The following is a 26,267-nucleotide window of genomic DNA, read 5'->3' on the forward strand; positions in this document are numbered from 1 at the left end:
CAACAACATTTATAGACGTATATACAACAAGACAATTCGCATTACACTACCCGCACTGAAACACTCGCATAGGTATTGCGATGGGCTGACTATCCGCCCAGTCTCGCAAGTCTCTCAACTCTCTCCCTCTCCCTCTCTGCTTTCTCCCACACCTTCTGCGCTTCCTCGCTCCTTTCTCTAAGCCTGCTTCCTATACCTAGCATCTCCATATCGAGGATATACCACACGGACTTCCGGCCGAAATGCCATTCACCGCGTACGAACTGGAGGTGGTTTAGAAAATATCTGGATGGCGGTGGGATAGGTCAGCATTTGGTAAAAGGACGGGGAAGAAGGAGGGGAAAAAGAGGAGGGGAAAAAGAGGAGGGGAAAAAGAGGAGGGGAAAAAGAGGAGGGGAAAAAGAGGAGGGGAAAGGAAGAAGGTGAAGAACCAGGGATTGAGGGCGCAAGAGGGATGGAGGGGGGCGGGAGAAGGAGGGCAGGGAGGGTAGGAGAGAAGGGGTTTACTTACTGCCAAAAAATCCCCCCAATAGCCATCCAACACACCACGCCCAACTTCACGTTCTGCCTGTCACTCAGAATATTCCACGCTTTACTCTTGATCATATGCCCATTCGCGCCTCCTGTCATTGTCTCATTCCCTGCATTGCCTCCATTCCCTCCATCTCCTCCATTCCCTCCATTCCCAGCTAGCATGCGCCAACATCCCAGTCCCACAGTCATCGGAAGTGTTGTGGTAACGCCGTTGGGTGCGGTTAAGGTGGATGTGGAAATCTGAGGACAGTCTGGGTCCCAGATTATGGGCTGTGTTGGCATGGGCGCTGCTCCGGTTGGAATAGGCGGGGGTGTGGGGAGTGGTGGAGAGGCGAGATTGGTGGAAGGAGAGGTGTTTAGGGGCGTGGTGGAGGGGAAGGCGAAGGATACGCCTGAGGCGAGGGAGGGGATTGGGGTTTTGGACTTGTGGGTAGATTTGGACTTGGAGGTGGAGGTCGTAGTCGGTTCTTCCTCAGCGTCGTCATCGGAGTTAGAGGTTGCGGGTTTAGATTTGGTGGTCGTAGTCGGTTCTTCCTTAGCGTCGTCCTCGGAGTTGGAGGTTGCGGGTCTGGTGGACTTGGGCTTATGAGATGTGCTTGTGGGGGTGTCGGCGGCGGAAGTGTCTTCTTGGGACTCTTCTTCATCGTCATCTTCCACCGGTTTCATCTTGCTGGATGTTGCTTTCTCTTCGAAATATTTGGATGCGGTGGCAGTCGGCACGGTGTTATCATCCTCGTCCGCAGGTTTCTTCTTGGTGGATGTGACCTTCTCCTCAACATCCGTAGATGTGTCGGTGGTTCGCACGCTGTCATCTTCCTCATCTGCTGCAGTCTTGATATGTGAAGCCTTGCTCTTCGTAGACGTAGGCGTCTCGTCGTCTCCAGCTGCCCCCTCATCAATGTCGCCTTCTTCGTTAGGTATCATCTCCCCATCAACCGGTAGCTCTTCATCCTCTTCCTCGCCCCCATCCTTCACATCAATACCTTCATCATCCCCATCTTTATCCTCCTGCTTATGCGCAAACTTCGTCGCAATAGCCGTCTCCTCTTCGACTCCATCAGTACCGGAACTAACCCTCGTAGGCCCATCATCTTCTACATCGATATTGAAAAACCCCTCGTCTTCTTGCTCTGGTTCTTCACCAGGCCCACTGAAGCTTCTCGAGCGGATGACCTTGGTGGTAGTCGCGGGGTACCACATGCGCCAGAGTAAAGAAGGTGGTTTCAGTCTACCGATCGCAGCGTTACTCGACGCTGTGGTAGAAGCTATAGCAGTAGAGACGGCACCATTCCAGCTATAGTCGGAAGTATATGTCATGCTGTTATCTGTCGAGTGAGAAGACGTTTCAGCTCTGACGCCTATCAAAGCCGGCGTTGGCGCTATTAGTATTCCGCGTCGCACCGCCCCATTCGTAGACTCGGTAGTCTTTATCGAAGCCTGATCAGTACTGCCTGCGATTGAGGCTATGTCTGGAGCAGTCTCTACAAAGCTCTTAATGTACGAGTAAAACGAGTTTATGCTTGCTTCAGTAAACGGCTCGTCCGTAGTTGTGCTAACAGGAACAGCGGCTGGTGTGGCCTTGGGCGTCGTGGATGTGTCTAGGTCAGCAGGGTTTGCAGGGTCTACAGCTGGACCCCCATACTCCTGGACCGATGTTGCAGATTCGGGGATATCCTCAGTCTCAGTAGCTTCGGAAATCTTTGACTTTGCCTTAGTCGAAGGTGAGGCGCTTTCTTCGGGTGCAGAAGGGTCGGCGTTCGAAGCTTTTGACACCGTCGGTGTACCTGAAGCTTCGATCGTCTTTGACGAATCTTCGTCGGCTCCGCTCGCTGTAGATTTGGTCTTGTGCTTGCTGGATACATCGATTGCCGATTCCGAAGTAGCCAACTCACTGTCCGAAGCCGTTATAGACGTGGACTTGTGCTTTGAAGACTTTGTTGCCTCAGACCCACTGCTGCTGTCGTCCGCTTCGGAGGTCCGAGACACGGTCTCATCTGTACCCTCATTTTGGGTAGTAGATCCTGACTCAGAGGGGGTAGTTTCTGTTGGTACACGTTTTGTAGACTTCGAAGTCTCGATCTCATGAGTGATATCGAAGGTGTTCAACGTAGTTTTCTTGCTGGTCGACGTCGCGGATGTTAATGAAGCCGAATCATCGATGTCAGTCTCCGAAGCAGTGACTACCGTAGACGCGTGTTTGGATGACTTCGACACACTCTCCGGCGTTGTCTCGCTTGGTGGGGCCTTCGAGGTCTTGCCTTCTGATGCCGAGGCTGTCGCTGTTACGCTGCCGGGAACTTGGCCACTCGGTGAACTGTCGACACCCTCCGCGTTCTTGAAATGGAGGCAGAAGCTATCAGCCGCTTCTTGGTGCACAGATATAGCCACGACCTTTGTGGAATTCCGAACAGCTAGTTGTAGTTCTCCTTTAGGCCCACCCTCCGAGTCCAGCTCTACCTCGCTTTTGCAGAACGCAGAGGCCGTGCTGTTGGACATGAAGACCGAGATGTAGCCTTCAGATGCGAGATCGATCTTGATATGGTAGAGGTCGGTGCTCCTCCTGTTGACGGTTTTTGTTCCGGAATGAAGAGCCTCTTCGCGTTTGGTGTCATCGTCGAAATGTACGAAGCCGACTTGCCTCGCGTTGAAACTCACAGGTACGCCGGTAATTGGTAGTTGCGAAATTGTAGGCTTCTGTCCACTTGCTCCTCTTGGCCAAAGGAATGCTGTTGCCATGGATGACGCGGTGTCCCCGTTCATAGCCTCGAAGACCTCATCAGAGATAGATGCAGAGGAGTCAGACACCAAGCTTTCGCTCCTAACATTGTGGTCCTTGAAGCTTGTAGATAGCCTCCGTACTTCCGTGTGGTAGATCGTTTTTGTTACGGTTGGTGTCGCACGCTGGCCGCGTTTGATAGGAGCTGCTATAGCGAAATCGAAAGCCAGAGCATGCGTGCTCAGGGATAAGGTCAGTATGCTGACAAGGAGTTTCATGTTGATGCCGCGCTGCGGTAGTATGCAGAAAGAACAGAAGAAGAGAAAACACAGATGCAATTAGTGCACCAAGCTCAGTAGTGATGCATTGTCATTGACGAGCATGAGCTCTGGTGATATGTACTTATCTTGATGCACGCGGCCCCCCTGGAATGAAGTTAATGGAATAAACCAGGTGAACAAACAAGGCTGTGAAGATGCAAGGCAATATCGCGCGAATGGTGGCTATACCATTTGCCGCCCATGTCAAGCGCATACTTCATGTGCTGGTGAAATGTCAATGTCGCGTAAAGTGCAAGCTCGTCACGGCAACGGTGGCGTGCTTCGCAGTAGTAGCCGGAATGCATCACGCACAAGCTGAGAGCTTGAAGTAGCGCGAGGTTAAGTGTTGACTCCCATGACGTGATTCGAAGGCTCTGCACGTTGAAGAGGTGATGGAGGATGGAGTAACGAGGAAGCCGCGCGCCAAAGCCGAGCAGTTCGGCTTAGTAAGCTAGCACGGCATGTTCCGAGGTCACGCATCGTTATCGAACATCAACCACCATTTCCGTCATCGACGCGCCACAATAGAGCCGCGCATTTCCTCCGCGCAACGAAAACCAACATGATTCGGTGTCGCCGGCAAAGAAGCAGCTCTAATTGAGCTTTTCCGATGGATCTCATCAAACAGTATAACTCCAGTCAGGCACCAATGAACCCCTCAGTTCATTCCGATTCAAGTGCCGAGATAGCTACCTAGGTACCTGCGGTACGCGGTGATGCATCATATAACCACAGCGCCATGCTCCTCCAACGTCTCTCTCCATCCCGCCATCTCCAATTCGTGACCCGTTCTTCTCCGCACTTGTCCAGACGCACCATGGCTTCCCTCCCCATCAAGCTCGCCGTCCTCGATGACTACCATAACATATCCGCCCAGCAGTTCGCCCACATCGACCCTTCAAAAGTCGAGACAACCGTATTCAACGATACCCTACCGTCGTACACGCACCCGAAAACATCCGATGCCGATCGCAAAGCCCTTGTCGACCGCCTCAGACCCTTCTCTGCGCTTTCCACCATGCGCGAACGCACCCCGTTCCCAGGCGAACTACTGCGCCAACTGCCAAATCTCAAAGTCGTATTTGCGACGGGCGGTAACTTTCAGAGTTGGGATCTGGATACAATGAAGGATATGGGTATTACGGTGTGCGCCGCGCCTGGCAAGGGCAGGACGGATGGGAAGGGTAGTGGCACGTCTCCTCGATCACTGCCGGTTAAGCAGGGGGGTGGGCATCCGACTACCCAACATGCTTGGGCGCTTATACTGGGGCTTGCGCGGAATATTGCTGCGGATGATGCTGTGGTTAAGGGTAAGGGTGTGCCGGCTGGATGGCAGACTGAGCTCGCGATGGGATTGCAGAGGAAAACCTTGGGCTTAGTTGGCCTGGGAAGAATCGGTGCACATGTTGCAAGAGTTGGCGTGCTGGCTTTCGGCATGAAAGTCGTGTGCTGGAGCGCGAACCTGACACAGGAGAAGGCCGACAAGCTCGCCGAAGAGTGCGGGCTGCCTGTGACAGGTGGTGGCATGACCGACGCAAACGAGAAGACATTCAAGGTCGTTACCAAAGAGCAGCTCTTCACATCTTCCGATGTAGTAAGCCTACACTACGTCCTCAGCGAACGCTCACGCGGTATCATCGGCGCACAGGAGTTGGAGTGGATGAAACCAACCGGCCTCCTGATCAACACTTCGCGAGGCCCGCTTGTCGACGAAGTTGCATTGCTGGAAACGCTCCGACAGGGACGCATTTGTGGCGCCGCGCTCGACGTGTTTGACATCGAGCCTCTTCCTGCCGACAGCCCATGGCGTAGCGAAGACTGGGACGTCAAAGGCAAAAGCAGGGTATTACTCACACCGCACATGGGTTATGTCGAAGAAGGTACTCTAACGACATGGTATGAAGAGACAGCAGAGAATCTGGAGAGGCTGATAGAAGGCAAAGACCTCTTACATCGATTAATCTAACCCAGTCTCAGTCCTACCGGAATCCCCTTCCTCTCCTCTTCCGTCAAATCTATATCAAAGATCTCTTTCAGCGCAGTAATCCGCTCCTCCTCTGTCTTACAATCCCGTACAATCTCGCGGTCAAGCCCAATACTCTGCTTAACCCCGCCTTCAAAAAGCGTCACACTACCCACAATCCTCTCTCCCGCATCGTCCATGAGCATCTTCGTACTAGTGACATATTTCGTGAAGAAAGAATTCGGATTCGTAGACGTAAACCAAGACATGATCTCGTAATCCTGCGGCAAAAACTCCGTCTCCGTAAAGCAATACACCGGCGTCCATTTCCTCTCACCCTCACCCTTATCGCTGCTGCTCGGATTATAGCAAACGTCATAACACCACAATTCATTCGAGTCCCTTCCATACGACTCCGCAATAGCGCGCCGCTGGACACGAATAAGCCTTGGAGCTATACTCGTCGTTTCGAATCCATCTAGCAGCGGATACGCCAGATTGGGACCCATGGCCCCCATTCCAACGTCTGCGACGTACCAGCCCGCATCAAATCCCACGAGATTCAGCATGTGGTTCCAGCCATCGTATGTGTCCGCTTGCTGCCGACGCACCTCGGGGTAAGGGCTCATGGCCCGTGACACGCGGCCGCCGCAGTTGCGCACATGGAACCCGAGAGAGCGCAGAACGGTGGCGAAGAAGGTGTTGTTTTCCATGCAGCGGCCGCCGCGGCACTGGGTTACTATCTTGGTGTACAGGGCCTGGGGGTTGAGTGACACGGTTTTGTGGGTGGAGTAATGGAGCTCGAGGTTTTCGAAGGGGATGTGGCTGGTGTGGTGTCTCATCAGACCCTGCAAAAACGGAAGGCCATACTCTTTGGTAGTGGCTAGCGTCTTGTCTGACAGTACAGGCGTATCCAAATATTTCTGGGGAAGGCTAATGCGCTGGAAGTAGTCTTGTAGTTCGGAAGCACTGTATCGTGGCTGCTCGTCACCTAGTGGCAGCTGGGTCAGACGAGAGGGCACTGAAGTGTCTGGCATATTGTAGAGGGCCGAGAATGGCGAGTGTTGGCTTGGGTTGGAGTACGATGCTGGCAATGAATTCAGGCGCCTGGCAACTAACCAGTCTCGTAAGCAGAAACGGGAGATGCACCTTGAGCGTAATTTCTAGTCGCAGAGTCTAGCAAACTCATTACCAACTGTTCGCGATCTGTCTTGCCCCGCACTTACTGCGGGCTAGCGGGTCGCACCGCGGAACACGCGGGTTTGACGCGGCTACGCCCGGTCAACTTGTTCGCATGACAAGTTTGGCTTTCGCATTCTCGACAAGGCTTCGTCTACGTCACCCTGCACGTTGTGAAACCAGAGCCAGTCAAATCGACCTTGCTGAAGGCGAGGCAAGATCTTGCCCATATCGTCCCCTGCTTCTTCGTGTTGGAAGAATAGCATACGGGCAACCTCAGCTGCCTGCTCCAGCTGCTTCTGGGCGCGTGGCCTTCGTACCGAGCCGTACGCGCTGAGACCAGCAACGATGCTTGCGTCGCTACTTGCTTCTTTTCGCGATGATTTGACAAGCTCTGACAATACATTCGAAAGGACCAGAGCATCTTCGACGCCTTGAGCAGCGCCCGCTGCCTGAAATGGCAATGACGCATGTGCGCTATCGCCCAGAAGAGCCACACGGCCTCGGTAATATGTCGAAGTCCTCAAGTGGTGGAAGAAGCCCCATCGGATGGGATTTGCCTTGGCCAAAAGTTGGCGGAAGCGGTCGTCGACGCCTGGTCCCTCGAAATCGGCCATCATGGCTTCATGTGAGACCTTCTGTGTAACAGCTTTGTCCGGTTGCCAGCCTTGCTCATCTGTGACGCACAAAAGGTAGTTGAACTCCTGCAAGGAATAGCGGTAAGCAAGGGGACGTTTCTTTGGTTGTGAACATGGGTAATGCCTTACCTTCCCCTCTGATATGCGGTAAGTTACTGCGCAGCGCTTATGGCCAAAATAGAATTTGGCTACGTCGGTCAAATCTCCAAGGATAGCTTCGGCATCAGCCATTGGAATGACAGCACGGTAGCAATATGCATCAGCGTAGACTGGCGCTACTTGGTCCGGGAATTCCGGCTTCAGGACATGTTCTCGGACTGTGCTCTTGATGCCGTCAGCGCCAGCAAGAATGCTTGCTTCAGCGACTTCTCCATCGGCAAAGGTAAGGACGATTTTGGATGGCAGCTGTTCGATGTTGACGAGGCGCTTGTTGAACTTGACATTTTGTCGTGGAATGAAGCTGGTCATGATGTCAAGCAGCGTCTTGCGATGTGCCTGGTGCCAATTAGCAATACTCGTGTAAATAGCGATGGGTTGTAGCACATGCAGACTTGCGCTCGAAATCAGGATGGCCCCACGCCGACTTGCCGTACCATGCTTGGTCTTTGCCTGCAATAACAGGTTAGCAATAGGCACACCAAGAAGAAATGTGGCACAGGAAATATACATACCCAAACCCTCACTAAGAAGCATACCCTCAAAAAAGATATCTTGTTTGTCAGTACCCTTATTTCCTACGCAAATCCTCTCGTACAAGGGACGGAATCCAGGCTCAATCAGATCCATGGCTCGCATGCCATTTGGCGCAAAGCCGATACCAGCACTGTGATCAAGTAAGCAAAGGAAGCCTAGGTGAGGTGCGTGGTGATGAGGACATACCCTACAGCTGAAAATTCCTTGGCGTCCTCATACAGGGTGAAGGGGACGGATTTCTTGTGCAGCGCCATGGCCAGGGCGAGGCCACCAATACCCGCGCCTGGATGGCCTGTTAGTGATATGGGATGGTAGAAGGGTCAATGTGAAGATATGCATACCGACAATGGCAACGTGGAAGTCGTTGTGCATGTTTCCGGACATGGTGTATAGGATAGTGCTCGTGCTACGACTTTGGCGTAACGATGACGCACGGTTGTGGAGAGCGATGGACAGGCGATGCAAGGATGCAGTGGGTAGGCCGCTGAGTGTATCGAGGGATTCATTACTTGGGCGGTGTCGTGTTGGCTTGAGGTGTGACTAGATGCATGTGGCGTGCCGCGTTTACCCCGGGTTGACCTAGTTAGACGCTACCATGCCCCGGACGGGAATAACCGGACACGTGATATCCCGTCTGTGCTAGAGAAACGACATGTCCAGACGCCGTCTCCTTCACCACCACCATAACCACGGCTGAGTCGGAGTCAGCCGTGGACACGGCCGCATCGACCAACAGACGTCGGTGCGTTGATTTCGCATGCAACGCGTGCCGGATGCGCAAGTCGAGGTGCGAAGGACGGCGCCCCTCGTTCTTGTCTTTTTTTCGACGACTTTGACATGCGAGGTTCTTCATGTATAGATCTTGTTAGGGTCGCAAAGGTTGTGGCTGGCTCATTATATCTATGCGTCATAGCGGTACCAGGGTAGCGTTACCCGCTACGTACCAGACCCAGCCTTCTACCCAGCAGATATTCGATTGTATAGCGACTTCCTTGCACCACTACTAACACCACATATAGGGTATGTTGGAGAAGTTATCTTGACGACTAAGTATGAAGAGACGGCGAAGAACTAGGAGCACTGGACATCTTGCGGTTGGGGGTGTTGCGACGAGTGTCGTGTGAGTGGTCATTGCGGTTCGAGGGCGTTGTCGCATTAGTAGGTGTCAAAGAGTTTGCGAGCGTTTCCAAAGTTCACACGCTGGAATACGGTCATCTCCAACCCAGAAGCTGAGATTGGTCCGTTGCTCATTATGCGTCACAGCGGAACCGAGGACCACAGGCCAACCCACTAATCCTACCCGAATTACGATCGAACAGTTATGAGTATATAAAGCCGGTGCTGCGCGTAGAATGCTGTAAGCTCACATAGACCTCAGCGCACCTCAAACCACCACGTAAACCGATATTCAACACAAACCCATTCGTCTCCACCGCAAAAGACGACCACCATGACAAGTCCAACTCCAACCCCTCAATCAAGCCGAACCACTAGACGCCGCCGACCAATTTTCGAGACACTCCCCGACGGCACTCGCCGCCGCATCGTCTACCCCCAACCTCCCCAACCCCCCCGTCCAACGCCAATCCCCATCTCAGAGCCAGACCTCGCCTCAGTCTGCACCATCTGGGACTTCACCAAACTCTCTGAAGACCAAGCCCCTTCAACCTATGACCACGCAGAGCATCTCCTACGACACAAGCACAGGCTTGTGGGCCAGTGACGACGAGCGGAAGTCGTCTCTAGACTGCGCACTGCATACGGCTATCCGCAGAATTGTGGATGCGCTAGGTTTCGACTTTGGAGGGACTACATCAAGTAGAAAACATGTGATGGCGGTGTATTATCACGAGGACAATGTGGCGCCGAAAGTGCCGGAGTGGTTAAGACCGCTGTTGCTGGTTGAGACGCATAGTGGGTTCGGGTATTATTGTGATTTTGGAGAGCGAAAGTATGTTAAGTTGGCGTAAGGTCATCATGTGGTGGGTAAAACCTTTTATTGGAATCAAATGAGTTGGTGTAACAACTTCTTTCCTTCATCAAACAAGTCGCCATACATACGAATATCTGCTGGGTAGAAAGCTCTCGTCAAACACTCTTGAGTCCCCAGCTCGGTTACCGCCATCAATGTTACCAAGACACCACATCCGAGCGAACGGTACTCGCGGGCGCCGAATGCACTACCTACCACCACCGCGCTCGACGCCTGAAGCGCCCTGATACGCCCAGATCAAAGAACTCTGCGCTATCTGGAAGTTGAAAAGATATGAGGAGCGACCCGCTGAGCACTTTGACTGTGCCGAAACATACCTCTATGACATGAGCACCGGACACTGAGGTAGCGAGGCCAGCCGGAAGTTACTCTTACATTGTGGCGTGTTGACGGCAATTCAAATTGTCGTTGCCGCGCTGGGATTCCCAGGCAGGGACACTGCCTTCGAGACAAAGTACACATTCACGGCGCACTACGGGAATGACGATGAGATTCCGGTGCTGCCGAAGTGGCTCCACGAGATAGTGACATCAAAAGAATTTCGCTGGACGGTTATACACCAGAGTGAAGCAGGGAAATGGCAGGACGACTACATAGAATCAGCGGGTCGAAGAAGTCGTAATCATAATGTGCTTTGGCGATCACATCGCATCCGCGAAGCGAGAAAGTTGTGATCATCATGAACTTTAGCGAGTACATAGCTAATAATATGTCACGCATATGCGCAATATCCGCGTAGTTAAGGGATACAATTCATTCAAACGATCCTCTTAGTCACTATCTAGCTACCTGAAGTGCGCAAACCTCCTCTTTGCCTACCCACTCTTTTCCTTCAAACTCAAGCTGCAGACCAAGCAGATGCGCTTCAATCACGTAGCTGTCCAACGACAGAAAGGCACTCGACTGCTCAGAGTGCGACTCTGGGGGTTTCCCAAGATGAATACCCAAGGGAATTTTGATGGACTTGTCCATCGAGTACACCAGGGCGCCAGAGTCTCCAGCAACGTCAGGGTAGCGTTCGTTGCCTTCCGAAAAGAGTGGTTCGGTCGCTCCTTCAGCGACCCAATTCGGTGTGAAATGTGCCATGTTTATACGCGGAATGACGCCGCTGAACAGGCCAGCATCTTTCATTCGTAGCTTTAGAATTTCCACTTCTTGGGAAAGTTTGTCATGGCGATTGGGGTTCTTCAGCTGTACCCGCGTGCCTTGTATCCGCTCTTCATTCGCACGGTTCATGACCCAGAATTTGTTCCCATCCAACTTATACAAGGAGAAAGCTGCATAGGCCTGTAGTCTACATCAGGATGAAACCATGCAAAGTAGACAACCGAACGTCAACGTAGGCTCCAGGGTGTCCAGAGTTTCCTCGAATAAGGGGCGTCCTTGTGCACGTAAAGACAGCCCATACGCTTCATGGCTTTGTGTCGGCGCTCAGTGTCGGTGGGAGATGACTGTGTGGTGTGCGCATGGTCTGTGGATATCGAATATTGGAGTTGCTCGGTAGTAGTTGAGATCTGGAGGGACACCGTTGGTGGAATGCGGCAACGGTGAGCCGTGGAGAGTCGACCAGTGGCAATTGCTTCCGTCTTTCAGAACCATTTTGACGTATACAATGAAGCCACGAAGTGTCCACCCACACCGCACAGGCATGCGGAGAGGTTACAACAGCCGTACACTGATGAATCTCGGTCTTGGTGTCTTGTTGTATTCCTCAAAGAGAGGTGTTGCCAAGTGCTGAGTCAAAGCATACGTCCATGTCGTAGTCTTTGATGGTGTGTGAGTTTGTATCCCAAGGGAGTTTCGACTCCAGTTTCCTTAGGCGACCCATGGTGAACCCGCTGGAAGCACCTTGGCGTCCATTATTGCCACATATCGTGTGTTGTTGAAGTTGAAGAGAGGCTCCTCGAGATTGTCTGTGTCGATGAAGGTTTGGTAGTGATGCATCGTTGTTCGATGCATAACCGAACACATTTTGTCGGCATCGTTCATACTCAGTTTTAGTATGCCGACTTCTGCCGACAGGGGATCATTCTTATCCGGATTCTTTAAGGCCACTCGCGACCCTCCGATCTGCTCTCCAGTCACTCGATTGGTGACGAAGAAGTCGTCAACCCGTGCCAGGACATGACCGGCTGTTATGCCGTACGGCTGATTGCCAAATTCAGTTGGGTCGATCATAATGACGCCCAATGTTCCAAATTCGGATTCCACTCCCCTTTGGTCGGTGGTTGTATCACTAGGGGTGAAGGCGGAAGACCGTAGGTGAACTGAAGTCTGGCGCATACGATACGCGTTCTGCAGATATCATTACTGTACGGAAGAATATGTAGCTGCCTGGGGGTCTCGAAGCCCTTCCGGCTGGTTCTTTGATGATGCGACACGCCTGGTAGGGGATACTGTAGACGTTTTGATTGGGTAGTATCAAGTGTCGGTATAGTGGGTTTTGCGATGAGAACCGGCGTGTTGTGTTGGGATGCGACGGGGCGTGGTCGATCTGGTACGATGTCAGAGGCAAGGGTTTTTGAGGGCGGCTACCGTACCTCGTATCCGCTCTTTCATTCTCACGGTTCGTGACCCAGAATTCGTCACCGCCTGCAAGAACGTGTCCTGCTGTTATGGCGTAGGGCTAATTCCCTTCATCTTCTGGCTCATACAAAATAGCCCCCAGAGTCCCGTACTCGGTATCTTTTCCGGCTTGATCGGTTATACGATCTCCCAGCCGGATCCGGTCTGTAGTGGGCTTGTTCTTTGCCCCATTGGCTTGTGGAGTATAGCCAAGGTCAACGCCTTGTACGCGGTCGAGGAAGGGAATGTTTAGCCAGGGTGGCAATGTAGGCGCTGGCTCGCCTCGTTCTGCCGAGATCTGCAGCTTGTTTGCCGATCGGGTGGCAGTTGTGTAACTAAGATAGGCACGTCAATACAGAGAAACCTTGATAAAGCCACAATGTATAATAGTTACCGATAGAAAGATATGATTTGTAGAAGGCGGTAGAACATCATGTGCGACGTGATGTATTTGCATTGGTATCGCGACCGCTCTTGTTCCTTGTGAAATCGACCTCTGGTGGAGATCAATTTGGCGGCGATGGCGACGACGTTAGCCTCTTGGTCTTCCTTCGACTTCGAGAAATTCCATTGCGCTATCGCAAGCTTAAAATCCCCGATGCTCATGTCATGGCGCAACTCAACCTTGCAGAGCGGTCGCCGTTGTGTCTCTAGACCAGAGATGTTAGCAAGAAGGGACACTGAGACAGGTACCTTCGATGGTACGTACCCGAAGTAAGACACCTGCGTAATGTTTGACGGAGGCGGTAGAATAGTATGTGTGTGTGTATGTGTGTGTGTGGTGAGGTAACAATGGGCTGCAATATCCACGTCGTCTCTTGGTACGATGTATTTTGGTTGACAACAGCCAGAACGTGTCGATGGTGCGACGTAGAAGGTGGCGTAAGGGAAGGAGGTTACACTCAACATCAACATGGCAAGATCGGTCATTGACTGGGAGTAAGTACATTCGGCAGCGGGGGCAAGTGCACCCACAGCTCTTCCGTATTTGCCATAACCAGGAAACAGCTATCTAGTTGTTCTCCATAACACCGCCGTAGTCCCCAAATGTAGTACTAACATCTCGCCAAGGGTATATTCAATCGGCAAAAATGTCGACTTCCTCGTCGTCTTCCTCGCCTTCCCCTTCATAATCACTGTTTAAGAGTGCGGCCATAAATGCCGCGTCGTGCTCATTCAACTTCGGGACTGCAATAGCACTTGACTGCTTCCTCCGATCATTCGGAGGTCCACCGTGTACCGGCAAGCTCGCATAACCCACGATGGCGTCGGCGAAGCGCTCGTCGTGGCGGAAGCCGCGCCATTTTGCATAGCAACGTTGCTGTTGGTGTCAGTATACTGAATCCATAGTAGTAGTGATATGTTTGGAACTTACAGCCGGAGTCATCCAGGAAAGCGCCTCGTCGTCGTCTTCAAGCGTAGAAGGATCGCAGTAACGCATCTTGAACGTCTGCTCGCAAGCGAACACGTACTTGGCGCGGAACATGTCTCTCACAGCCTGGAGCTTGGCCTTCACCTCTGCGTTACCGAATCCGAGATTGTAGATCTTGTCCCAAGGGATACTCTTGCCGACATCTCCCCACATCGCGGCCGCCATACGTTCCGGGTCCTTGTCGAAGTCGCCCTGCCAAAGAGCTTCGCGCTCAACCGGGGTGAGGTCTTCGACGGCTTTGTCAGCATTCGCAGCCTGCTCCTTCCATTCGCAGATGACCATGGCTACTCTGGGGTAGATGAAGTCGCTCATGACCTCGGCCTGGAACTCCGACTGATAGTCCCTTGTCCGCTTTCTAGCGCGAGCAAACTCATCGGACGACTTATCGCTGATCCCGCAGCCAGCGAGCAGAGCAATGGCGTCATCATCTGCGAGCTCATGCTTCAAGATGTAGACGATCTTGGCGGCAGGCTTCAAGGCCGAGCTCAGCATCATCGGGTCCTTGGGCGGCGGCGAGGTACCAAGGAAAGGCTTCAGCCAATCGGCTTCGCTGGCCCAGTCCATGCTGTTTGGCTGGAAGCTGCTGTAGCTGCTTCGTGTCTTCGCGTAGTTGCCGGCGACACGGCCGCGGTTTCGCACGATGGTCTTGGTGACTCTTCCGGTGTCGATCTGATCGGACGCCTCACCTTGCGAGGCGGCGGTGGCGGGCGCGTAGCGGGCTCGGACGAGCTTTGCTGCTTCGAAGATGCTGTCTGCGACCATGTTGATGCGACGGGGGGAGTGGCGACAATAATATCAAGCGATGTGTGAGAACGAAGAGAAAGAGTAGTTGCAGGTCGGAGTGGATACTTTATACTACCTAGCGTAGTGGGGTTTTCGAGACTGGGTTCAAGGTGAGAGCGAGCTCGCGGTGACGCTTTTCCCCCTGCCTTCACCTCGCCCTACAGCGACTAGTCGCCGCCGCGTTGACCGCAATTTGCCCTTCCATTGTTCGGCGAGGGCTCTTCCTCTTCTGTGAGCCGCGTTGCATACCTGCACTCTTCCTCCTCGGCGTTTGGGTAGCCGCATCCTGGGGTAGAGGCTCACACATCTGCTCGAGAGAAGCAAACATCTCAGGCTTGAGGACCCACTCCCCCGACTCTTCGTCTTGCACGTAGGGCTTTTGCTGAATCCACTCCCGCCACTTCTTCATAACCTTGACTACATGCGCTTGACTGGCTTCAAACCATTCTTCATGCAGCCTACCGCAGCCTTCACACTGTCTTCGCAGTCTACACTCCTTCAGCTCAGTGTGTATAAGCTGCTCGACGCGATGAACATGCGGCATCACCACCTGACTCTCCATACGGGAGTGATAGTCGTGCTTGCGCTTGCACTTTGTGTTCCAGCCTTTGAGCCGCGTAGCCAGATCGTTGGTGTACCCGATCTTGACGATGCCGAAATACGCCTTGTCCCAGAAGAGGTAAACATGACCCGGAGTCAGGTCTTTGGCACCCAATGGAGAAGCGGCTCTTTCGTAAAGTGCAGAGAACACGGAGAGCTCCCGGACTTTCTTTGGTTGATAAGGTGTGAAGCCCGATGAGCATGAGAACGAGAAGCGGACAGTTGCCTCAGTGGTTGACACTCTGAACTTGGGCTTTGTTGCCCGCTTGACTTGTGTAGCTGGCTTACATGTTATGACAGTGGTCGTGGGTCGCGCAGCATGATTTGTAGATGCTTCAAGGTGACTGATCGTGTTGACCCATCGCGTAAAAGTCGATTGATCTTGTTTCGTCATGTGTACCCTGCCTTCAAGCTTGTTGCGCAGTTGCGATATCCTGGATCCACCCTCAATCTCGTTCAACGCCGTGCCCTGATGCGTCTTGCACATGACTGACTGCACGATCGTCTTGACACGGCGTAGCATACGGCGGTAGTCTTCTCGTCTCTTGAACTTCGCTATATCCTTCACAGCGCTAACAACATCACGACGCGATTCCTGAGGCTTTGCCATGTGACTGCATCGTTGAGAGGGGCTCTTTACGAGGGACGCGGGGCAGTAGCCCGGAGCGCTGGCCAGCCTTGCATGGAGATCGTGTGGGACGAGTTGTTCTAGTAGCTTCGAGAACTTGCTGTCCAAAGGCGGATGGATGCGATCTTGGGGAGATGTAACGATGGTTGTCTCTTCACGAACAGCGGTACGTAGAGATGAAGCGACTGTTGTGGTGGCGGCTGTCTTGGAACGTGTTCGTGAACTGACACTAGTATCCTGCGTGAACACGAACGTGGGGTTGCTGTTGTATTTGACGGTAGCAGCCGCGACGCTTGCCTTGGAGACTGTGATGTGTTAGTCAGATGTGATCGCTATCAGCTTCAAGATGTCTTGACATACTCTCTTCAAGCACCAACGTGACGCCTCGGAACAACTTCGGTTGGAAAGGGTCATCCTGTGCCGCTGTCACCTTTTCCTGGAAAAAGGGCTCGGGAATCGCTGGAGTCACTCCAACGCCGAAAATAGGCTTGGAGATTGGGGTGAAAAGCAGCCTTTTAGAAGAATCAGGGGGTGTTGGAGGCGTGAAAGGCGTCAGGATACTTCGTGGAGAAGCGCTGGTCGTCCGCTTGGTGGGCGTCTCGGGTAAATCCCACATGTCGTTGAACCCTGCCGGAGACGACGTAGTCGATACTGTCGATGCTGGTGACACCCAGGAGACCTTGTTAGGGTCTAGTAAGGATAGCACACCGCGGCTATTCTTCTCTGAGACCGGTGTGGGTAGGAACGTAGCGCAGGGCTTCTGGGCTGTATCATACCCACACTTGGGGGTCTGCAGACCGCCTGGTTGGATGCTAAGATCTTCAGTAGCGAATGTCATGATGATAGCTCCGAGAAGACACTGGGTGGCGTGATCGATGGGAAAATGCAAGAATTAATAGATGAAGTGGGTGAGATGGATGGGTCGTTTGGTGCCAGCAGAAGGTGAGTCCATGCCTGTCTATATCCTCAGCCTCGCGGAGCCAAGTGTATTGCCTGCGACCACCACATCTACCCATCTCGCTGAAACCTTTGGGGTACTGCGATGTCAGCCTCAGTCGTTGCAGTGACATGATACCACAAGCGCATGGGCTGCCGCTACGTCCATCCGCGTAGACATATTGCCATAATGGGCAGGTGTAATCGCCTCCCAAACATCCATGAATGACTCGAGGACAAGATGGATTCGCAACCATGAGGCTTGTGAGTTTTGAATCTTTGGTGGCTGCATGACCCGTGCCGCAGAGCCGCAGGTAGTTGCCTTGCTCAGCCTACCACAGCCACTGCGAGGGCTCATGGTTTACAATCCTCCGGTGAGACTGCATTCACAGCTCGGTCTCTTCGGCGATGAGATCAACTGTCAGGAACAGGCTGAATTCGGTGATCGAAAGACTAGGAAATCATCAAGTTAGTCTGGGTCGCAACCATTTGCGATGATTAGGGTAGCATTTTGGCCCCAATCAGGAACAAAGCTTCGAAACCTCTCGCGTAGTATGTCGATGAGAGAACTGTAATAACACCAGTATGCACGCGCCATCTCAAGCTCGTATCGTGTTGAAGGCATTCCTACCACTTGCCGTTTTTCTACCAAGACGTGGGGTTTGAAACAAACGTCGTGGTCTTGCTGTGGACCGTGCTGAACCGCGCGCCGTCGGCGAGCCTCACAGGCGATACACATCGAGATAATGCAGATTGAGCGGCATATGAAGCATCGGTAGGCATGCTGACAGATTTTCTGAAACAAAGATAGATGCAGTGAAGTCCGTGAGTACATCGCGCTGAGTGAAAGCGAAAGCGAAGGGGATGGAGGTTTGTTGTTCTCGGGGAGGCGTCGTTGGCACGTGCGGGGCCGCCACGTGGGACGGCAACCGCCGCGGATCTGCTCTCTACAGCTGGAACCCAAGTCACCGCGCGCATCATTTGTGTCAACGCGACAATTACGACAGTAATAATCCCCGCGAGGACCTGTCATACTCTTGATTCAAACAAGACGAATCAACGATGAGTTTCGCACATGGTGTATGTCTTGAGCAGTCCACGCGAGCCCAATCCTTCTCCAACATTCCCCTCCAGCAGTCCGCGGAGCAGGCACGACAACGAGAAGATACGTCATGTGCCTAGACGTATCGAAAGTCTCGTACCACATATCCCTTACCAGGCCTGTTCTGAGTAGTATTGCAGCACCTGATCTTAGACCGCCTGATCGTTTGTCAGAAGCATCCAAAATTCCACTGGCTAAACTCTCGCGGCCATTGCTGCCGAGTATCATGCACTGCCTCGAGCCCGACTGATTTTGAATAGATACTGGATACCACTCGCATTGGAGCGTGAGCACGTAAGCGGGATCAGTGTTTTCCTTTGAACCTAGATCGGTCCTTTGAATCTGGATGAACTGAAAGCATGGATCCCTCATATTGCCCAGCGCTTTGAACCGAACCGCAAGATCTGTAGAGATCCAACTCCAGGAAGGGGTTGAGAAAACATCATTATCCGATCCAGAATCTTGCTGTTGAGTGTCCTGATCGATTGGGCAATACCACAGGAGCTCGTATCCCAAGTTCTCTATCCACATGCCCGCCGCATAGGTATAGCCGGTATTCCTTCGGAACATGCTTGCAAGACCTGACAAGGCGGGTAGCTTGTCAGAACGGTAGGTGAGACGGCAGCGCGAATACTCCGAGACAATGATCTGCCAGTCTGACGGTGGCGAGACTGGGAACGAGGGGTTGTCATCGAGTGGCCTAACGAGCGGGTCCCTTACTTGGGGGCATTCAAAACTTTCGTAGCGATACGGAGTAGCTTTGCGCATAGCTACTCGATGATTTCCTTCCCGCGCTGTATGAGTGAGACACTCCCAAAACATCTCACCGTCGCTGTAGTACAGCAGCCTTGGCGATAAAAGACGCTCTTGAAGTGCCCATGCCCTCTTGTAAAGTGGCGCAGTCTGGAACACACTTTCCTTGGTTCTTTCGTGGTTGTTGGAGTTGATTGTACCGTGTGCCGCCGCCGCCACCAATGCGCCGTCGCGCGGAACCAGCATACCGTGATGGCAGTCCGGGGAACTGAGCGCATAAAGCGTTAGATACGAGTGTCGGTAGATGTCGCCCATTTTTGCCGCTTCTTCCGACCAGTCATCTTTGCAGTCTTGGAGTATACACAGGCTGTCTATCCAAAGGTACTGTATGCCTAGCCTCCGAGTCACTTGAACTGCATCACGGTAGAGCTCAGGAAAAGACTCCATCGGTATACCCCGGCAATGTTCTTCGAGTGTGCTAGTAGTCGTGATAAGAGGCTGCTCACCTCCCCAACAATGACTCAACGTCATGTACAGCGCTTTGCGACCATCGGAGATATGTAAGAATGGTGTGTCTGTATGGACGTCGATTACCCGCGTTGGTAGTGGTGTCCGGTCACCTTGGTAACAACTGTGGTTCATATCGCACTTTCCGAGCCACTCTTTGACCAAACCGAAACTAGATTCCGAGGACGGATCCGGGGCGATCTCACGAGCATGCAATCCGTAAATGTATGCGATATAGCCTGATGTGAGAGATTAGCGCTGCTTAAATGCTGATGCCCTTGATATGCTTGCCGTACTCTTGCCTCTTAGATGATCCAGAAATCCGTTTCCAGTCTCTGTCCGCTCAGCAAACCATAACAAGAGGGAGTGTGAAGGAAGCTGCTCAGGCCGATCAAGCGCCGGAGGGTTTTGACGATCGGCTTGACACTGTGAAAATTCCATGCATATTGCACGGCAAAGCCAGCAGCCTTTAGTACCTTCCTCTTCCAAATCTGCCAGATCATCGAAATGTCGCATCCTTGATCCTTTCGGCCATGATCTCAGGGCCGTACACTTCTCGCAGAGAACCAACCCGATTATCGGTCTGGTATAGTTATACAAGAAGGCTGTCTCATAGTCCGGCGTGAAGAACTCGATGATCAGACAGTAAATGACCATGACAATGGAATAACAGAGTCTACAAGGAAGGAATATAATCCCTAGTTGGATGCCCACTGAGGCACACAAGATTTCAACAAAGAATGGAAAAGAATCGACAATCATTATGGTACAAGTGGTTATGTGTCAGCTATAGATGGTCAAGAAGAAAAGATTCCGTCGAGTGCAGCCCTCATGATGTCGTGGAGGTACAAGCGTTTCAGTTGCTCACACAACCCCTGAGGCAACCTCAACTAGGTTACAAGTGGTTGAGATGATCATGCAACAATTCCAAGCTAACGAATGTGGCTGCGCCTCACCGGAAATCCTATTGAGGCGCAGCCCGCATGATCTCTGATTGATCGGAGCGCAATACAGCATGACACGATAAAGCTCGCGAGCATCAGCTCGACTTACCGGTACCGCGATACAGCCTTTGTTAACCTCGGGAAGCTGCGTACTGAGCTTCGCTTACACTGAAGAATTTGTTGAAGAGCGACGGTCATCTCCCACCCTCAATGACGGTCTTTTTCACAGCATTGAAAAACTACGTGCGCGATTTCTATTCGCGATGGCGATACGATATTTACTTGCACAATCTCATGCTCGGAGCTATTGCAACAACAGTCCTCTTCACAGTCGGTGGTAGGAATCATCCCTCACAGTATGATAAGAGGGTATTCTAGTGTGTTAATATGCAACAGGACTAGCAATCGATCGATCTATCGATAGAAGGAGCTTTGGCGGCTGGGACGATCACCCAAACTCGGAGCGATGCTATAAGCAGGAACGTATAGCAACGCTGCTAGCGTTCTGGCTCGGTGTGCTTGGTATAGACCAATGGTATGCGCGTCACTGGATCCTGGCTGTGTTCAAGACTGCTACTCTGGGTGGTTTGGGTCTATGGGCAGTCGTTGATATAAACTTGTGGATTATTGGCGGGGTCTATGGTACTCCAGGGTGTCCAGGCGGTAGCAAGAAAGAATGGCTTTACTGAGAGAGCTTGTACACTATGTAGTGTAGTACTTCGCTGCGATAAATCGGAGTTTACTTGATCGGGTAGGTACCCGGGTACCTACCTAGGTAGGTACGTACCTAGCTGGTCATCGCGAATTCTGGAGTGCACACTTCCTTACTGCTGACGTTCACCCCTGTTACGCGATCCTTCCCAATATTATATTGCTCGTGTCGGCTAGCATTGGGTGCCTGAGTGTGAGAACTTGGTCGAGGGCGAAGTTGACGGGTTTTAGCAGATGCGCGTGCGCCAAAAGCGGGGCCGTCGGTGAGCTAATTAGGTATGACGGCTGATTGCCCTTCCCCCCCTAAATTGTGGCGCCAAGTTCCTCGAAAACCTTCCAGCTTCTCCAAATATATCTTCAAGGAACACTTCATCGCTGCATCGTGCGCAATTAATCTTAAAGTGGTTTGCGATATGGCCACTTGCTTGCAGAAACAACTTCGCAAAGTTACGCAACTCAGGCAGCCGCTGACGTACGCAGCATGTCAAAAGCTATTGCATGCTACCCTGTCCTCCTAACACCAGTAAACGGCACTCGAAAGACGAAGATGGGACTATGCAACGTCCGTTCGCAACTAGATCTAGACGATGCGTATTTCGAATAACGAGTTGTCGATGTTTTCTGACGAGCACGTTGATCTCCCAGGGTAGGGCAGGTTCTACGAACTCGACATCACTCTCCAGAATCTAAAATCCCTTCAACCACTTCATACGCCTCCTTGACCACGGCCCTGGTCTCTTCGTCCAATTTATCCTCGTCCGTGCTCAGATCCCACAGCCTCTTCTCCCACAACCCCCACCGCTCTGGAGTCAATCCATCTTGACTCGGCCACAGCTCTGTCTCGTCATCCAGTGGCACCGCAAAGTGCTCTCGTAGCTCCTCGTGATCAGTATTCCAGAGCGCCCAGCCTCCGTCCCGTAGCCATATCGCCGCGACCCGAATATCCAGCGCCCGTACCTGCTCGAGTGGTATGCTGTGTAAGTTCGAGTCAAGCTCCGGAGGTGCTTCGTATACTCGTTCGAGTGCGTATCGACACGCGTAAAACACCGTCATAGGATAGCCCACACCTGTCTGTCGGCCATGTTTCATCAGTGTCGCTGAGAAGATGCACATGCGGAGGTATAGCTGGTCGGGTCTAATCCTCGTCGTGCTGCCAAATGGATCTTCTTCGGTGCCTGGATCGCGTATACCATTCCAGTTGCGTCGTCCTAGGAGGATAGAATGCGCATCTCCCCAGTACATGTCAAAGCCAGGTAACTCCGACCAGTGTAGCTGGCCATCGTGCTTAGCGTCCCGACACAATCGTGGGACTTTGGGCTTCGAGGGCGGTTGCGCGCGAATGGCATCTAGAAGAGCGATATAATAGTCGTATGGAGGCGGACAAGACGTGACTGCAATGAAGAAGGCATCCCAGAGCTCCCATATTGCTTGATCGGCGTAGTAGCTTGTGGCGATAGCATCGATGATCTTTTCCACCAAATGACTAAAGAGCAATGGGTAGCGGATCGATGTTGTAGCTTCTTGAATAAGCAACGAGAAGCGGTTTGGCAGGGTGGTGCCTGGGATGTCGAGGATGCTCGTCATTCTTCCAGGAGTGGGGACCGTAAGCTGCAAGGATGTACGACTGAATCGCAATACTGGGTGACTTTCGGCTGAGAGCTTCGGCTGAGAGCTTTGAGTCGTTGTCGAGAGTTCATCAGGCGACCTGTAAGTATCTCTAGTATCTGGGCAACTAGGCAGCTGCAGGCACGTGACATCGCGGAACCATGGTCGTGCGCTACCCGCTACCACTCAGACACCAAAACAGGCGGGTGCCGTGAACGAAATTTGATTCGCGAATAGACTTGTGACGACGTTGCGATAGCGAAAAGTCATTAGGATTCAGTACGTAGGTATCGTATGCGCCGGGAAAGGTGAGGGCTGCATATCTGCGTAGTAGGTGCTTCCTAGCCTACCTAGGTAGTCACTTTACTGCCCAGCGACCTCTACCCGGACACATGATGAATCCTCTTTCGTCATCGAGAAATTCATCAATAGATTCATTAAGGCTGCGAAACCGGCAAAGTTAATCATAGTCGCTACCTAGCCTTTTGTACAGTAAGCTTTTAGTTCGCGTAACCTTATTATGCAACTTGTCAAAAGCTTTATATACTATTTAAGCTCTTATTAGTTATTATAAGCTTTATACTTACGCGATACAGATTATACTATACTAGTGCTTGCTGTAAGAGAGCAATTTAACAAAGCAGTATTATTCCCGCGCGTAGATATAAGCATTAGATAACAATGTTAATACTTATTTTTAATAAACACTTAGCTTCTGTTGCCTAGATTCGCCGCGTTTAATATACTTTTTAATAGCCTAGGTATATAATAGTTAACCTACTTTAGCTCTATATAATTAAATACATTAAATTTATTTTAAAATAAAATTTATTACTTAATTCTAGTTTCTATACTAAGTAATATTACTTTTTATATACTAGTTTCTACTATTTTAAAATAGCTTAAGTAGCTTAAACTTTATACTATATTAAAACTTATAAACTATAAAGTATAAAAATAATATTAGTTTTTATATATTATTTAATATTACTATAAAAGCTAATTTAGCTTATAAAAGTAGTCTCTACTAAAGTAAGTATATAAGTATATTATTAAAAGTAAAGAAGTAGACTTTATATAGCTAATTCTTTAGCTAAAAAAAAAGTTTTAGCTACTAAAGTTATCTTTATATAAGTAAGTAGTATATATAAAAGTTTTATAAAAAATTAGATAATAAATATATATAAAATAATAAAGTTATTATAGTAGAGAGCTTATATAAAGCTTAGTAGAAATATATATATATATAAAGGCTATATAAACTATAGACTCTATATTATATAAAGACCTAAAACTCTAAACTATTATATATTCTCTCTCTAAAGCGCTTAAAGTTCTAACTAAGTAGTAATAGTAAGGTAAGTAGTAAGATAAATAATAAAATAAAAGTACCTTTTAATAAGAATAATCTAAAAAAATAACAAACTATATATTCTATTAATAGCTACTCTTAGTAGTAGTATTATATTATATTACTATATTATATTATAATTTAGAGACCTACTAGAGTACTATAAAGAATACTATATTAGCTAAAGCTAATAAATAGTAAGTAGAGTAGTAAGCTATCTTATAGCTACTAATAGCTATAGAGGTTAAAGTTAAGTAGAGACATGCGTTAGAATTAGCGTTTTAGTAGACTTCTAAGGTAGCTTTATAGCTAAAGAGATTATTAAATAACTAGCTAGTTCTTTCTAAGTATATAAAGTCTAGTAACTAGAGTAGAGTAATAGTAAGCTTTTTATTATTATTATAGTTATAAAATATAATATATAAGCTTAGTTAGCTAAAGTTATAAGTATAATAGTTTTAGATAGAGATCTTAAATCTATATAAATTAGCGTAAGCTTACTAAAGCTTAGACTAATTATTACTAACCTAAACTACTTTATATTATAGTAAGCTATAATAGCTAGTATAAGAGTTAACGTAGTTATATATAATATAGAAGTTAATAACTTATAAAACTATATACTTAGTAATACTTTTATTATTAAAGTAGACTTTTAGTAAAGTAATATTACTAGTATATAGCTATCTAGAGAAAGTATTATTATTATATAAGTATAAGAGCTATAAATAAAAAGTAGAGAAGATAGCCTTTAACTATAAAAATAGAGTTAGTTTATACACTATATTATTAATAATATATATAATCTAGTAAGAACTTATATTCTTATAGTTAAAAGACTTAACTAGACGTTTTATTTTAATATAGTAAGTATTTAGTATTATCTAGTTACTAATAGCAAAATAAAGTATAAAATAATAGTAAATATTAGTAAATTTTTATATCTTTATCTATATTTATAGAATCTTATTATATAAGAACGCGTAGATAGTCTCTAGTTACTAAAAGAGAGTATTAGTAGATTACTACTATTACGTAATAGTAGTATTATAATTAATTTTAGTAAGAGTATATATAGGCTTAAAGCTAGATTTTAGCTATTAGCTTTTTATAGTCTAGAATAGAAATAAGCTTATTATAGTACTTATTACTAAATTAGCTTTAAACTCTACTAGTAGTAGTAGCTATGCTTAATCTATCTAAAGATAATTAATATATAACCTAAGGTATTACTTAAGATTAGTATTAGTATTCTCTATCTAACTATTTATTTCTAGATAGTAAAATATAGATAACTTTAGCTATATACCTACTTATTTATATAGATATATCTAGAAGTATAATATAAACTAATATTCTACATTAGAGATAATAGTATATAAGTAGCTTTTTTTATACTATATATATTTTATAAACTTATCTACTATAGTAGAGACTTCTAAGTTTTCTATAGTAATAAACTTTTTTATCTTAGAGAGATAGTTAATAACTACTATAATATATTAGTAGATATATCTATACTAAGTAGACACTAGTAGTAAAGTAATAAAGTTAATAGAAATATTATTCTAGTAATATATAAAAATAAAAAGTAGATATAGTAATCTATACTTAGTAGTATAGTAAACTTTAGATTACTTATATATTATATAGATATTTATAAAGCGTATAATAGTATTAGTTATACTTTACTAGTAGTACTAGTTATTAACTTACTAGTATATAGTTATTTATTCTCTATAACTACTAGAGAGGCTATTATAGTAGTACTTAATAATATAGATATAAAGCTTCTTACTAAAAAGAATAACTAGTCTATTATTACTAATAAATAGCTTACTATTATTACTAATTTTTAAATCTTTTAGCTCTATCTATATACCTTTAGTAATAAAGTAGTAGAAGATATAATATTCTTTTTTATCTAAGATATATTAGATACTAGTAAGGTATAAGTTAAAGTAATATAACTAGTTAATAACTATCTTAAGTAGCTAATTATTAGTATTATCTAGTATATTATATAGGTCTTTAGAGCTACGTAAAGAGAAGTAGACTAGCCTAATTACTAAAGTACTATAAAAAAAAATAGTATCTTCTTTTATCTTTTATATTAGAGTAAGAAGGCTATCTATATTATATTTATTATCTCTAAGGTATAGAACTACTAGATATATAGTAGTATAGCTACCTCTATCTAAAGTATAATATTTTTTTACCTATTAGTAATTATCTAAAATAGTCTATACTTAATACTAAGTATAATTATCTATAACTTTATCTAGTAGATTACCTATACAGCGTATAAGACTAT

At 48.6% G+C, this 26,267-nt stretch overlaps 5 protein-coding genes across 5 annotated transcripts; 1 reads left to right on the top strand and 4 right to left on the bottom strand.

The window, feature by feature from the left end:
- Window positions 1–89: 89 nt before the first annotated feature.
- On the bottom strand, window positions 90–3,791 carry J4E78_008265 (uncharacterized protein; the record flags this gene model as incomplete). The annotated part of the gene is made up of 3 exons (XM_049368867.1): window positions 90–196; window positions 783–3,490; window positions 3,760–3,791. 3 exons carry the CDS (start codon window positions 3,789–3,791, stop codon window positions 90–92), a joined length of 2,847 nt encoding a protein of 948 aa, XP_049219311.1.
- A 518-nt stretch (window positions 3,792–4,309) lies between these two features.
- J4E78_008266 (uncharacterized protein) lies at window positions 4,310–5,536 on the top strand (the record flags this gene model as incomplete). Its single annotated transcript, XM_049368868.1, has 1 exon — window positions 4,310–5,536. One exon carries the CDS (start codon window positions 4,310–4,312, stop codon window positions 5,534–5,536), a length of 1,227 nt encoding a protein of 408 aa, XP_049219312.1.
- Window positions 5,537–6,804: 1,268 nt separating this feature from the next.
- On the bottom strand, window positions 6,805–8,427 carry J4E78_008267 (uncharacterized protein; the record flags this gene model as incomplete). Its single annotated transcript, XM_049368869.1, has 6 exons — window positions 6,805–7,416; window positions 7,480–7,845; window positions 7,944–7,959; window positions 8,105–8,173; window positions 8,230–8,326; window positions 8,385–8,427. The coding sequence occupies 6 exons, from the start codon at window positions 8,425–8,427 to the stop codon at window positions 6,805–6,807; spliced, it is 1,203 nt and encodes a 400-aa protein (XP_049219313.1).
- A 5,252-nt stretch (window positions 8,428–13,679) lies between these two features.
- On the bottom strand, window positions 13,680–16,882 carry J4E78_008268 (uncharacterized protein; the record flags this gene model as incomplete). Its single annotated transcript, XM_049368870.1, has 4 exons — window positions 13,680–13,922; window positions 13,977–14,785; window positions 15,066–16,349; window positions 16,405–16,882. 4 exons carry the CDS (start codon window positions 16,880–16,882, stop codon window positions 13,680–13,682), a joined length of 2,814 nt encoding a protein of 937 aa, XP_049219314.1.
- Window positions 16,883–21,669: 4,787 nt separating this feature from the next.
- Window positions 21,670–22,581, bottom strand: J4E78_008269 (uncharacterized protein; the record flags this gene model as incomplete). The annotated part of the gene is made up of 1 exon (XM_049368871.1): window positions 21,670–22,581. The coding sequence occupies one exon, from the start codon at window positions 22,579–22,581 to the stop codon at window positions 21,670–21,672; it is 912 nt and encodes a 303-aa protein (XP_049219315.1).
- Window positions 22,582–26,267: the final 3,686 nt, after the last annotated feature.

The sequence above is a fragment of the Alternaria triticimaculans genome (genome assembly GCF_023758025.1).
Source record: "Alternaria triticimaculans strain BMP 0046 chromosome Unknown scaffold_14, whole genome shotgun sequence".
Lineage (NCBI taxonomy): Eukaryota > Fungi > Ascomycota > Dothideomycetes > Pleosporales > Pleosporaceae > Alternaria > Alternaria triticimaculans.